The sequence below is a fragment of the Entelurus aequoreus genome, linkage group LG05 (genome assembly GCF_033978785.1).
Source record: "Entelurus aequoreus isolate RoL-2023_Sb linkage group LG05, RoL_Eaeq_v1.1, whole genome shotgun sequence".
NCBI lineage: Eukaryota > Metazoa > Chordata > Actinopteri > Syngnathiformes > Syngnathidae > Entelurus > Entelurus aequoreus.
This window is the reverse complement of record NC_084735.1, coordinates 35,274,702-35,290,189: the sequence shown is the minus strand read 5'-3', so window position 1 is coordinate 35,290,189 and position 15,488 is coordinate 35,274,702. Positions and strand designations below refer to the sequence as shown.

The window sequence follows — 15,488 nt, the reverse complement described above, 5'->3', positions numbered from 1 at the left end:
TAAATAATAAACATACTTTCAAATGTGATCACTATAGAATGATGAAATGTGAAGACAATACCTGTGTTATGTAATTATATGAAACATAAAATCTAAAGTAGGTCCAAATTGGTAAACTATCCCTGCCCAATATATTGGTGATGCAATGACCGTATTAATTATAATACGTCTCTTTCTAAAGCCCTGTTTTGGGGAATTACAGCTAATCATATACAATATATACCCCCGCTACCACCAAACCCTGCCCCCCCCCCAACCCCGCCCACCTCAACAACGCCCCCCACACCTCAACCCCCCCCTACCTCCTAAATTCGAAGGTCTCAAGGTTGGCAAGTATGATAAATGTGCCGAGGCTTCGAGGCGTGTGTCGAGTAATGGATGACGTATGAAGCCTCGTCGCCAAGTTGTACAACGTGACCGCTTCGGTAGCGGTTCAGATATGCGGAGATTCGACAACTGGGCAGTTTATTATGGCCCAAGCTCCATTAAAAATGTGGGCTTTTGAAGTATAGAGAGAATAAAAATATATTTTAAAACAGCACTAAAATCAAAGACGGACGACAAACTGAATACAAAGGACAAACTCAATAATCATGTAATGAATATTAAATTAACACCTTGTATCGGTGACGTCAACATAAATTTTGGTTCGCGCATCCGCCTTTTATTCCACAAGACGTAGGTTCGATTCTCGGCAATGTCAGTTCTCAAATGTGTTTATCCCTGTAAACATTACAGTAATACATTATGTATTTTTAATTTTTAACCAGCTACTAGAAATCAATAGCTGGATGATGGAGAGGTTTTGTCAAAACATGCAAAAAAAAAAGTAATCGCCTAAAACGGTGCAGGTGAGTCAATTACAGAGCTCTCTAAGGCAGTGGTTCTTAACCTGGGTTCGATCGAACCCTAGTGGTTCGGTGAGTCGGCCTCAGGGGTTCGGCGGAGGTCAAAACACACCCGACTCATCGTGTAAATACAAACTTCTCCTTATCGGCGTATTACGGATACGGCAACAGCTGACTGATTTGCAGGTGTGTAATTTGTTGTGAGTTTATGCACTGTGTTGGGTTTGTTCTTTGAACAAGGTAATGTTCATGCATGGTTCATTTTATGCACCAGTAAAAAAAACATGGTAACACTTAAGTATGGAGAACATATTCATCATTAATTAGTTGCTTATTAACATACAAATTAGTAACATATTGGCTCTTAACTAGTCATTATTAAGTACTTATTAATGCCTTATTCTGCATGGCCTTATTATGACCCTAACCCTCTAACCTTGACCCTAACCAAATAACTCTAAATTTGTCAGAGTTTGTTGGTGACAAATCCCAAGATGCAGAGATGGCAGGCATAGTGCGAGAAAACATGATTTAATTAAATACTATGGCAAAAAAACAAACAAAAGGGAACAAACAAAAGGCGTGCACAAGGCGGAGAACAAACTAGGCTATGAACTAAAATAGCACAAAGGCTAACTGTGGACAAGAAACTAAAACACTTACTGTGACACGAATAAACAAAACTCACGTGGCAAGAAACGAGCAGGATGAACTATGATAGGAACAGAGTGGACAGAAGTAGACAGAGCTACAACAAGTATAAATGACATTGACCAGTAGACACTACAATAACGCAGCAGTGACTGGAGGGCAGGACAGGTTTAAATAGGCAGCTGGCTGACTGGCACCAGGTGTGGCCACGTGCCAATCAGCCACAGCTGAGGGGACAAAGCACTCAGGGAGACAATCAGGAAATGAAGACAAAATAAAAGCACTGACAGGAAACTAAGAACAGGAAACCAAGACAAACGCAGAGGAAAACTAAAACTTGACCAAACTGTCAGGGACAACCCTGACAGTAGCCCCCCTTCCCATAACGGATACCAGACTTATCAAAAAATCCCCCCCACCCAAAAAAAAAACAGTCCAAAGTCAAGGGAGGGTGGAGGGAGGACAAGGAGGTGGGCCGCCAGGCCAAGAGTCCTCGCAACCAGCAGGGAAGAGTCAGGTGGCGACGGCGTGTTGAACGCCGCCGCAATTGGCGAGGCGGCTCGACCGCCGGCGTGGGAGGACCCACCGGAGACGATGGTGGCGGCGCCCTCTGCTGGCCCACCAAAGACGATGGTGGCGGCGCCCTCTGCTGGCCCACCGGGAAGCATGGTGGTGGCGCCCTCTGCTGCTGGCCCACCGGAGTGCATGGTGGTGGCGCCCTCTGCTGCTGGCCCACCGGAGTGCATGGTGGTGGCGCCCTCTGCTGCTGGCCCACCGGAGTGCATGGTGGTGGCAGAGACCCCTGCTGGCCCACCGGAGAGGGTGGCGGAGACCCCTGCTGGCCCACTGGAGAGCATGGTGGCATCTGCTGGTCCACCGGAGAGGATGGCGCCGTCTGTTGCAGACACCTCGGAGATGATGGCGCCATCTCTTGCAGACCCACTGGGGTGAGGAGTAGCTGTGCCTCCCCAGCTGCACAGCTACTCATAGGCGTCCCCCCCCAAGGGACGGATCCCAGACGTCCCCAGATAGGCCCACAGACGACAGGGGTGGGTGGGCGAGGGCTTGAAAAGCGGCCGAATCTCTCTATTTTAGCCATTAGTTCTAAAACTTTGTTAAGCCTCTCCGCCATGGACATCTCTGCGAGGTTTGTGTTAGGCTGGATTAGTCTGTCAGAGTTTGTTGGTGACGAACCCCAAGATGCAGAGATGATGGCAGGCATAGTGCGAGAAAACATGAATTAAATACTATGGCAAAAAAACAAACAAAAGGGAACAAACAAAAGGTGCGCACAAGGCGGAGAACAAACTAGGCTATGAACTAAAATAGCACAAAGGCTAACTGTGGACAAAAACTAAAACACTTACTGTGACACGAATAAACAAAACTCACATGGCAAGAAACGAGCAGGATGAACTATGATAGGAACAGAGTGGACAGAAGTAGACAGCGCTACAACAACAAGTCTAAATGACATTGACCAGTAGACACTACAATAATCCAGCAGTGACTGGAGGGCAGGACAGGTTTAAATAGGCAGCTGGCTGACTGGCACCAGGTGTGGCCACATGCCAATCAGCCACAGCTGAGGGGACAAAGCACTCAGGGAGACAATCAGGAAATGAAGACAAAATAAAAGCACTGACAGGAAACTAAGAACAGGAAACCAAGACAAACGCAGAGGCAAAATAAAACTTGACCAAACTGTCAGGGACAACCCTGACAAAATTAAGTCTTTATTACTTAGAATATGTTCCCCTAGTGTCCAAATAACTCTAAATTAAGTCTGTGTTACTTAGAATATGTTCCCCATAGTAAAGTGTTACCAAAAACATATAACTTTGTCTTAAATTTAAAAAAAAATATTTGTATTTTTTTCCACTAAAGAAGGGTTCGGTGAATGCGCATATGAAACTGGTGGGGTTCGGTACCTCCAACAAGGTTAAGAACCACTGCTTAAGGGCATCATCAGAGGGCTAATTCCTGTGGGCGTGGCTATCTTGTGGCATAAAAGGTTTGACTCAGTGGTTAATGTGGTAAGACTGGAAACTGACTGGTGCATTGGTGTTCAGGTCAGGATGAATAACACATAGTTTATTATTCTGAACATCTATATACACACCATATGAGTCTAGACATAATGATGATGGATATGTGAATAGGCTGGCATCTGTTGTGATCAGATGTTATTACAGGTATGACCGCTAGGGGGCAGTACGGGTTAGTATGCTGCTTACCGTACCACATAAAGTGGTAGAACAAGAATGCATAAAAGACACATGTATGTTGTTGAGAACATGGAGCATTAAAAGTTAAGTCACTTGCTATCAACAGCCTCATCCTTCAAACACGAACATGACATGGTACCAGGAGTAAACTCGACTTGACGACATGGATTTAAAATCACCGGAGAGTTTGAAACTAACGGGGAATGTCGACGAGAACTGGCGCACCTTCAAACAGCAGTTTCACCTGTACATTGCGGCTATGGGACACGAGACAAAGCCGGAGGCGAGAAAGGTAGCGCTGCTGCTAACAATAGCAGGGCCACAGGCCATAGAAGTATTTAACACGTTTGTGTTTGACACTCCTGACGATAATGGAAAGTTGGATGTAGTGCTTAGCAAATTTGACGCTCACTGTTCTCCGAAGAAGAACGAGACGTACGAAAGGTACGTGTTTCGGTCTCGTACGCAGCGGCAGCATGAGCCATTTGATAGCTTCCTGACGGACTTGCGGCTAAAGGCGCAGTCCTGCAACTTCGCGACGCTGAAGGACTCCATGATCCGGGACCAGATAGTCTTCGGCGTGGAGGATAAAAAGGTCAGAGAGAGGCTACTACGAGAGGTGGAGTTGACGCTGGCGGGAGCCATTAAGATCTGCCAGGCGAGTGAGCTGTCCCAAAAGCACGTGAGGACGTTCAGCGAGATGTCTGCAGTCGCCTCGGCGCAGAGCGACAACGCGGCAGCGGTAGGAGCAGTGTCGTACCAGCGGAGACAGCGCACACAGACCCGGCCTGCACGGCAGTCGGAGGACGAGATGATAAGCTGCAAGCGCTGCGGCACAAAGCACAAGCCCCGACAATGTCCAGCGTTTGGTAAGCAATGCTCAAGTTGCCAAGGCAAGAATCATTTTGCTAAACAGTGCTTCTCCAAATGGAAAGAGGGGAAGAAAGGAAAAACTGTAAACATAGTAGATGAGCCTGATCTCAGTGACACGTTCTTTGTTGGCATGGTAAATTTGGAAAGTGAACAAATAAGTAAACCAGACAATGTAAATGACGTCACTGGAGAAGATAAATGGATAGCTACTCTAATGATAAATGGGACTGTAGTCACCATGAGATTGGACACGGGTGCAAAAGCAAATCTAATAAGCATGTGTGATGTAAAGGCAATGAAAAACAAGCCACAAATAAAAAGAAAAGAATCTGGACTTAAGGACTACAATGGACAACCAATTAAATGTTTGGGCACATGCAGGCTGAGTGTCACAGTTAAAGGAAAAGTGCACCACCTATGCTTCTTTGTTGTGAATGAGGGACGTGAATCACTTCTGGGTGACAGAGCCTGTGAAGAACTAGCACTTGTGAAAAGAGTGTATAGCATTATCCCAAAAAATGACTCGATGGAAACAATTGTTCAGAACTTTTCAGATGTTTTCAAGGGTTTTGGTGTTTTGCCCTTCACATATAAAATACAATTGAAAGAAGATGCCCAACCAGTTGTGCATGCAGCACGCAGAGTTCCAGCCCCACTGAAAGACAGCCTAAAGAAGGAACTCGACAGAATGATCATGCTGGGGGTGATCAAAAAGGTTAATGAGCCTACAGACTGGGTCAACTCAATGGTCATCACAAAGAAAAAGAATGGTGAGTTGAGAATATGTATGGACCCTAAAGATCTAAATGAGAGCATTAAGCGTGAACATTATCAAATACCTACACGTGAAGAGATCATCAGTGAAATGTCAGGTGCCAGCTACTTCACAAAGCTTGACGCCTCACAAGGTTTCTGGCAGCTGAAACTGAGTGAAAGCAGCACAATGTACTGTACCTTTAATACGCCCTTTGGCAGACACTGTTTTCTCAGACTGCCTTTTGGAATAAAGTCAGCACCTGAAATATTTCACAGAGCGATGGAGCAGATCATCGAGGGCTTGGATGGAGTTCGAGTCTACATAGATGACATCATCATATGGGGATCCACAGCCCAAGAGCACAATGAGAGACTAAGCAGAGTTATGGAACGCATAAAAAAGTATGGACTAAAACTAAACAAAAGTAAATGTGAGTTTGGTGTTCAGGAGATCCTTTTCCTTGGAGACAAGCTGTCTGCACGTGGTGTCCAACCAGATCAAGAAAAAATATGTGCAATACAGAACATGCCAAGGCCCACAGACAAAACCGGTGTGCTACGCATCATGGGGATGGTCAATTTTATAGGTAAATTCATTCCCAATTTGACAGCAAAGACATCTTGCATACGAGAGCTTCTGCACAAGGACTGTGATTTTAAATGGACAGTGAAACATGAGCATGAGTGGCAAAAACTCAAGAACACACTGACTACAGCACCTGTGTTGTCATTTTATGACCACACAAAGAGGATAAAAGTGTCAACCGATGCTTCCAAAGATGGTATTGGTGCCGTTCTACTCCAGGCTGAGGGTGAGCACTGGAAACCGGTAGCCTATGCATCTCGGGCTATGACAAAATCGGAATGTCGGTACGCTCAGATCGAAAAAGAATGTTTGGGACTGGCATATGGTTTGGAGCGGTTTCATAGCTATGTGTACGGCCTGCCGTCCTTCACAGTTGAAACTGATCACCGACCGCTGGTTGCCATCATCAAAAAGAATCTGAATGAAATGTCACCGCGGATTCAACGGTTGATGATGAAAATGCAAAGGTATGATTTTGAACTGATATATACTCCAGGTAAACACCTAATCCTTGCTGATGCCCTATCCAGAGCAACTACAGGCGACAGTGTGAGTGCAACAGATGAGGACATACAGTGTCATGTGAACATGGTGTCTGCTACACTGCCTGTGTCAGACACAAAGTCAAGACAAATCGCTGAGGCTACAGCAACGGATGCTGAGTTACAACATGTCATGAGGAACATGGATGAGGGATGGCCGGCTGGCTCATGTCCACTATTTTATCACGTCAGAGGTGAGCTCAGTACTGTGGATGGACTGCTGTTGAAAAAAGGCAGAATTGTTATTCCACAGGCTTTGAGAATGGACATTTTGCACAGGATACATGAAGGCCATCTCGGCATTGAAAAATGCAAAAGGAGGGCGAGAGAGTCGGTTTTCTGGCCCGGACTGAATAAAGACATTGAAACACTCATAAATAAATGTGAAACATGCCAGAAACACAGGAACAAGCAGAGCAAAGAGCCTATGGTGGTTGCTGAGGTGCCAACCGCACCATGGCACAAAGTAGGAATGGACTTGTTTCATCTCAGAGGTAAAGACTATTTAGTGGTAGTAGATTACTACTCAAACTTCCCTGAAATGGCGCTACTAGCAGGCTTAACGTCAACTTGTGTAATAACACATGCTAAATCTATATTCGCCAGGCATGGCATTCCACACACTGTAGTGAGCGACAACGGCCCATGCTTCAGCAGCAAAGAATGGCAGAAGTTTGCGGTGCAATATGATTTCCAGCATGTGACGTCAAGCCCACATTATGCACAATCAAACGGGCAAGCGGAAAAAGGAGTTCACATTCTAAAGCAACTCCTAAAGAAAGCAGCTGACAGTGACTCGGATCCGTATCTGGCTTTATTGAGCTACAGAGCATCACCTCTTCAGTGCGGACTATCACCAGCTGAACTGCTGATGAAGAGGAAGCTACGAACAACCTTGCCGAGTCATTCAAACAATATAATAAAGCAAAATAACCCCTCAAATATTGAACATAAGCTACGACAACAGAAGATGATGCAAAAGTCATTTTATGACAAAACAACCAAGCGTCTTCCTCCACTGACTACCAACAACACAGTCAGGATTGAGGATACTGATGGATGGAGTACAAAAGCAACAGTCCTGCAAGAAGTTGCTCCAAGATCGTACACGGTGAGAACTGATGATGGACAAATCCTCAGACGCAATCGTCGCAGTCTGTTAAAGACTCCTCAAGGGACTGTTGGTGAGCTTAGTGTAACTTGTGGTGAATCTCAGGTAATACCCACACCTGTTATGGACTGTAACGCTGACTGTAACACACCTACTCCAAATGAACCTGAGTTAAGAAGGTCCACAAGAGAAATCAAAAGACCTGATAGACTGAACTTGTAAACAAAGAAAAGTCAATATGCATGTTAAATATGTTGAACAAAATGTATATTGATTGTTGTGAAAGTGTTATAAATAGTATTGGCTTAGATTTGAGATAGCCTATGCAATTTGAAATTCTTCATACTGCACATATGTGTCAGAGTTAGACTAAATGAGAATTTGTTAAAATAACTGACCCAGCTAATGTGATTAGTTAGGTCAATACATTTTGTCTTAGAAAAAGGGGGATGTTGTGATCAGATGTTATTACAGGTATGACCGCTAGGGGGCAGTACGGGTTAGTATGCTGCTTACCGTACCACATAAAGTGGTAGAACAAGAATGCATAAAAGACACATGTATGTTGTTGAGAACATGGAGCATTAAAAGTTAAGTCACTTGCTATCAACAGCCTCATCCTTCAAACACGAACATGACAGCATCTATTAACTCTTATTGATTATAATTGTTGCATGGCCATTTATGTTGTGGGAGACATAAATGCTGATATTTCTGATAATGCTTCCTCCTTTGCCAAGCACACGAACAAGATGTGTAAGGAGACAATAATCTAGTACTATCGAGTCAGGTGTTTCTACCGGCGGACAGCTTCATTTATTACAGTGAAGCAGTGGCGTGCGGTGAGGTTCATGTCAGGTGAGGCACTGACTTCATCACAGTCAGATTTACAAACTTATGAACCCTAAAGAGTATCTTTTTCACCATTTGATTGGCAGCAGTTAACGGGTTATGTTTAAAAGCTCATACCAGCATTCTTCCCTGCTTGGCACTCAGCATCAAGGGTTGGAATTGGGGGTTAAATCACCAAAAATTATTCCCAGGCACGGCGCCGCTGCTGCCCACTGCTCCCCTCACCTCCCAGGGGGTGAACAAGGGGATGGGTCAAATGCAGAGGACAAATTTCACCACACCTAGTGTGTGTGTGACAATCATTGGTACTTTAACTTAACTTTACACTTACAAATGGTAGCACACAAAAAAGCACATTTAATAAAAAAAAACGTTATTATCGTCTTACCTTTACTTATAAGTGTGGGAACTGTGGTGTTCGTGTTGGAAGAGTTGTGAATGAATGAAATATGACATCCATGCTGTAGTCTGAGGGTGTACCTAATGTTGTGTCCCTGCGGTCGTTCGCGGCTCCTCCAGCGCGAGGATTGTTGTTTTTGCACTTTTTGGCTTCTTCTTAAGTGACTTTTTTTGGGTGGATTCAGTCTTGCACGTGGAGGGTTTGGGTGTGGGCTTTGGTTGGTGTGGCCGCGGCGCTCCCGTCGGGCGGTGCATTCTGCGGCGGAGGTGCTTGGCACCAGGAGGCGGGGTTATGAGACGAGCCTCTCACAGTGCGTCTTCGCAGCAGTTTGATCGCTCAGCACAAGAAATACTTACACACATACAGTTGTTGACAAAATACCCTGTACATTATATACCTCAGCTAACTAAACTATGGAAATGTATAATATAATTTATATAGCAATACGGTCTCACTGCACAGCAGGCCAGCAGTTAGCCGAGTCATTGCGCACAATCCATGTTGAGGCACAACGCAGTGACGTGCCTCAACTGGCTGCTGATCACCGCACCGTCTCTTCTCAGTATTTGAACGGCAAATGTGAAAATTAAAATTAAAATAATCTAAAACTGGTGAAGTTAAATGGAAAATAACTTTAGTATAATCACTGGATACATATAACAATTTAATTTTTTTTATTTTCTTTTTACTTTTTTTTTCTTTCCATGATGGCAGGTGAGGCCGTGCCTCCCCTGCCTCTAGTGACTGCACGCCACTGCAGTGAAGCCCACAGAACATCTAGCTGGCTTGATCATCTGATTTGTACTGCAGATGCTCATGCAACATTTGGGTCTATGAAAGTACTGTATGAGGCTACCACAACTGATCATTTTCCTGTTGAGATCACGCTTGACACTGGCAGTCTCCCTGAGATAATGAGGGAGCAATAGCGCAAGTGAGGCCAAGATAAATGGTCTAAACTCTCCTCAGAGGATTTGTTATTGTGTTGTGGGAGATCAGATGAACTCTTGAGCAAAATACATTTACCTATGCATGCCATTCTATGTTCCAATGTCAACAGTAATGTCACCTCTCACTGTGATGACCTCAGTGAAATGTACAATTGTATTGTGTATGCTTTACTAGAGGCCAGCAGACCTTTACTCACTCATTTTAGTAAAGCTAAAAACACCAAGCCTTGGTGGAACAGTGGAACAGGTATGTAGCTGGCCCACATGTCACTGGCTTCTGGAAGGAAGTAAAAAATATAAATAGGGTTAATGCAGCATTGCCATGTAACGTTGAGGGTGCATCTGGTGGAGGAAATAGCTGTTTATGTGCAGTGATTTCTCCAGATTCTCTGAACCCTTTGATGATATTATGGACCGTAGATGGTGAAATCCCTAAATTCCTTGCAATAGCTGGTTGAGAAATGTTTTTCTTAAACTGTTCAACAATTTGCTCACGCATTTGTTGACAAAGTGGTGACCCTCGCCCCATCCTTGTTTGTGAATTACTGAGCATTTCATGGAATCTACTTTTATACCCAATCATGGCACCCACCTGTTCCCAATTTGCCTGTTCCCCGTGGGATGTTCCAAATAAGTGTTTGATGCGCATTCCTCAACTTTATCAGTATTTATTGCCACCTTTCCCAACTTCTTTGTCATGTGTTGCTGGCATCAAATTCTAAAGTTAATGATTATTTGCACACAAAAAATTTTTTTATCAGTTTGAACATCAAATACGTTGTCTTTGTAGCATATTCAACTGAATATGGGTTGAAAATGATTTGCAAATCATTGTATTCCGTTTATATTTACATCTAACACAATTTCCCAACTCATATAGAAACGGGGTTTGTATATTAGTTTTGTATATTCAGAATTATGTACTACAATTTAGTTTGCATATTCATACCATAGCTTGTGTATATCCATATGTGATTTATCCATTACATATAGCTTGTATATTTGTGAATACTGCACTCAAACTATTGATTTTGGACACAGAAACATAAATACTGTATACATATTAATTCACTTTTAGACTGGACATTAAACCACATTTCTATGCAAAAGACAACACATTGAATCCTAATTGTAATATTTATGTTTGTTATTGTTTTATTGCGCTATTTCTACCGGGTTTTTATGGAAGTAGAATTGCCTGACATCAACTTATATATATATATATATATATATATATATATATATATATATATATATATATATATATATATATATATATATATATATATATATATATATATATATGATATTAATACATATGCATACATTAATAAATATACAAACACAAATACAAATGTGTTACATAAATAAATAAATAATTTGTAATGTCCAAGGTGTACCATGAATTGATTAACGTGGACCCCGACTTAAACAAGTTGAAAAACTTATTCGGGTGTTACCATTTAGTGGTCAATTGTACGGAATATGTACTGTACTGTTCAATCTACTAATAACATTTGCAATCAATCAAACAATCAATCAAAAACCCCGCCTACCACCCGAATGCAGCTGAGATAGTCTCCAGCACCCCCCGTGACACCGAAAGGGACAAGCGGTAAAAAAATGGATGGATGTAATAAACGCGTATTTATAAATATATTTTTGAGATTTGAAAATATAAACAAATAACATTTATTGCAATTCAATACAAATACAAATACAAATACACAATCAAGCATATTTATATTCAAATCTCAGAAATATATTTACAAATACACGTTTATTTATACAAATTCTTGATTTATTCGTTGTGGTAATCTGTAAATGTCCTTGCCTATTTCTGTTGTCTGCACTCCATGTTCACTCTCTCTCTCGTTCACAGTATGGAGTGCAGCTGACTCAAGGCAGCAGCACACACCTGACTGTAATTAAAAACAGCCTATTTAACCAGGCTGCTGACAACCGGTGAGCGCCGGAACTTTGCCATTGCTTGCAACCTGTTGGTCGTGCCAAAAGAACTCACTAGTTCATCGTGTGCTTTTCATCTCAGGTTTGCCCGTATTATTCCTAGCCTTGTCTAGCGTTTTATTTTGTATCCAGTCTAGTTACTTCTTTCATGAAGTATAGTTTTCCTAGCCTTGTCTAGCGCTTTTAGTTTTGTGTTTTTTCCCTTAGTAGTTTTTTACATGGTGTGTTGTGTGTTTTCCACCATCGCCTTTGTTTTGCTACCTTGTGCTTCCGCCTAATAAAAGGAAGAACAATTGTAAACACAAATTCGTCTCTGCATCCTTGGGATCCACCTCACCGATTCCTAACAGAAAGTTCCGGCCAAACGATGGAACCCGCAGAGACAGACCCCTTGAAAAGAGCATTGCAAGGCCAGGCTCAAAGGATCAACCAGCAGGGGGACCAGCTTGACCACCTGAGCCGAGGTCTACAGGGGATGTCGGAGCGTCAAGACGCCATGTTGGAGCGAGTCAACATGCTGCTAGCCACCGTCATACCCACCTCGACCACTGTGCCTGACCAGGCATCCACCCAGCCTACACAACCCGCTAGTACTAGCAACATACGGCTATCCCGACCCGAACGTTTTTCCGGGGAAAAGGAAGACGTAAGACAATTCCTGACGCAGTGTGAACTTCATTTTGAGCTAAACGCTTCCGCTTTCACCTCTGAGCGGGCTAAGGTAGCGTTTGTGATCTCTCACCTGTCTGGCCGTGCTGGCACCTGGGCGACTGCCGAATGGAACCGTCAGACCACCTCCAGCTCCACATACGCGAACTTTTCCAAATCCTTGAAGCAAATCTTCCAACGACGACTCCCAGGTAGAGAGGCAGCGAGATCCCTTTTCCGGCTGCAACAGGGTTCACGACGGGTCGCGGATTACGCGATCGAGTTCCGCACTATGGCGGCCGATTGTGACTGGGGTCCCTCAGCACTATTGGACGCTTTCTTCCTGGGTCTCGCGGACGAGATTCGTCACATGATGATCCCGCTGTCACTCCCGACGAATCTGGATGATCTCATCGAGCTGGCGGTGCAAATCGACTTCCGCCTATTGGAGGAGAGGAGGGACCGACGAGGAAGACAAGCCCCGCCTAGCAGCCAATCAGCGCCTGCTAGACCTGCCACCTGCAAGACGGAGCAACTCGAAGACAACCCCCCTTCATGGCAGATAGATGAGCCGATGCAACTGGGAGGCCGCCGACTCACCGCCGCTGAGAGGGAACGTCGCGTTCACCTCCAACTCTGCCTATACTGTGGGGCCGCTGATCATCTCATCACCCGCTGCAAAGAACTGCCGCGCCCCGCTGCACGGCCACGAGTGCGCCCTCACTCGCCAGAGGATACGCCCACCAGAGGTCGTCGTTCTCCTTCGTTGGCCGCAGGCAGAATGCAGCTAAAAGGTACTCTTTCTTGGTCTAACCAACAAATAGACATTTGCGCTCTCATTGACTCAGGAGCAGATGATAACTTTTTGGATTTTGAATTCATGAGACTCCATAAGATTCCTGTTGTCAAACTATTTGTGCCCAAGAGGGTGTATTCTCTTGATGGGCGCCTATTAGCCAGCATAACCCACCAGACACTCCCACTCAACCTGCGCTTGTCTGGAAATCATTGTGAGAAAATAATTTTTCTTGTTGTGCCATCACGGTCCGCACCCGTCATTCTAGGGTTAACCTGGTTACATAAGCATAACCCGCACATAGACTGGCCTCGTTCGGCCATTATTAATTGGAGTGTAACCTGCCACACACATTGTCTTCGTTCCGCAGCAGGATCTCGTACACCGCCACCTACCGCTGTTATAGAGAACATAGACTTGACAAACGTGCCCAAGCACTACCATGACTTAAGGGCGGTGTTTAGCAAGGATAGAGCACTCTCACTTCCCCCCCACCGACCCTACGATTGTGGCATTGATTTGCTAGCCGGGGCGGCGTTACCATCGACCCGTATGTACAAGGTGTCTAACACCGAACTCAAAGCACTAGAAGAATACATAAACACATCTATAGCTGCCGGCCTCATTCGCCCTTCGACCGCACCTGTAGCCGCTGGATTTTTTTTTGTCGAAAAGAAGGACAAGTCCCTACGGCCTTGTATAGACTACCGCACTCTTAATCAGATTACTATCAAGAATAAGTATCCTCTACCACTCCTTGATTCAGCTTTTACTCCATTACAATCAGCGAGGTTTTTTACTAAACTCGATCTACGTAACGCTTACCATCTTGTTCGCATCCGAGAGGGGGATGAATGGAAGACCGCATTCAACACTCCTCTCGGACATTTTGAGTATCTTGTCATGCCTTTTGGACTTACTAATGCACCTGGCGTTTTTCAAGGTTTCATTAATGACATTTTTCGGGACATGACAGGTCGTTTTCTCTTTGTTTACTTGGACGATATATTAATTTATTCATCTACATTTGACGAACATGTGCAGCAGGTTCGGTTAGTCCTTCAACGATTGCTCGAGAACAAACTGTTCGTCAAGGCGGAAAAATGCGAGTTTCACTCATCCTCCATTCCATTCTTAGGTTTTATCATTGAGGAGGGTAGACTCAGACCGGATCCCGCTAAGGTAAAAGCAGTAGTAGATTGGCCCACTCCGGTTTCCAAGAAGCACCTTCAGAGATTCTTGGGCTTCTCTAATTTTTATAGGCGATTTATTCGTAATTTTAGTCGCGTCGCTGAGCCACTTACGAGGCTAACCTCTACTAAGGTTCCGTTTGAATGGGGACCCGAAGCCAATTCCGCGTTCTTGAGGCTGAAAAGGTTGTTTACTTCTGCCCCTGTTCTGTGTAACCCTGACCGTTCTCTCCAATTTTTTGTTGAGGTGGACGCTTCTGATTCAGGTGTAGGGGCCGTACTCTCCCAGAAATCTACCACCGACCAGAAGTTGCACCCCTGTGCTTTCTTCTCTCGTCGCCTATCCCCTGCTGAGAGAAATTATGACATTGGCAACAGGGAGCTTCTGGCGGTCATTTTGGCCCTTCAGGAGTGGAGACATTGGCTGGAAGGGGCGGAGCAACCATTCATCATCTACACAGACCACAAGAACCTGTCCTACTTAAGGACCGCCCAGAGACTGAACCCCCGCCAGGCCAGGTGGCAACTATTTCTGACCCGTTTTAACTTTATCATCACTTTCCGACCTGGTTCTCAGAATGGGAAGCCCGATGCCCTGTCCCGTGTCTACTCTTCATCCTTTGAGAATTCTTCACATGAACCAATTGTTCCCCATACCCACGTCATTGGGGGACTCCAGTGGGACATCGAGCGGCAAGTCTTGGAGGCCCTGAAGTCGGACACATCTCCTCGGGGCTGCCCACCAGGCCGGTTGTTTGTGGTTCCTCGGCTCCGTTCCAGCGTTCTGGATTGGGCACATGGGTCGAAGATCGCTTGCCATCCAGGTATTCGTCGCACCAGTTTTGTCCTCTCCCAGCGTTTTTGGTGGCCATCCATTCTGGCAGATACGAAGGCGTTTGTGGCAGCATGTCGGATCTGCGCCCGGAACAAGGCATCCCACCAGGCTCCAGCAGGACTGTTACACCCATTACCCATCCCCTCCCGCCCGTGGTCACACATAGCTGTGGACTTTGTCACAGGACTACCCCCCTCCGAGGGTAATGACACTGTCTTGACCATTGTGGACCGGTTCTCGAAGATGGCCCACTT

General features: G+C 44.8%; 1 protein-coding gene across 1 annotated transcript; it reads left to right on the top strand.

The window, feature by feature from the left end:
• The first annotated feature begins 3,775 nt into the window (after positions 1–3,775).
• LOC133649727 (uncharacterized protein K02A2.6-like) lies at positions 3,776–7,895 on the top strand. The gene has a single exon (XM_062046383.1). The coding sequence runs from the start codon at positions 3,891–3,893 to the stop codon at positions 7,815–7,817; it is 3,927 nt and encodes a 1,308-aa protein (XP_061902367.1). The 5' UTR covers positions 3,776–3,890; the 3' UTR covers positions 7,818–7,895.
• The last annotated feature ends 7,593 nt before the right edge of the window (positions 7,896–15,488 follow it).

What these genes read in the sequence shown, in the direction of transcription:
- LOC133649727 (XM_062046383.1), top strand. Translation starts at nt 3,891, where the DNA reads ATGGATTTAAAATCACCGGAGAGTTTGAAACTAACGGGGAATGTCGAC.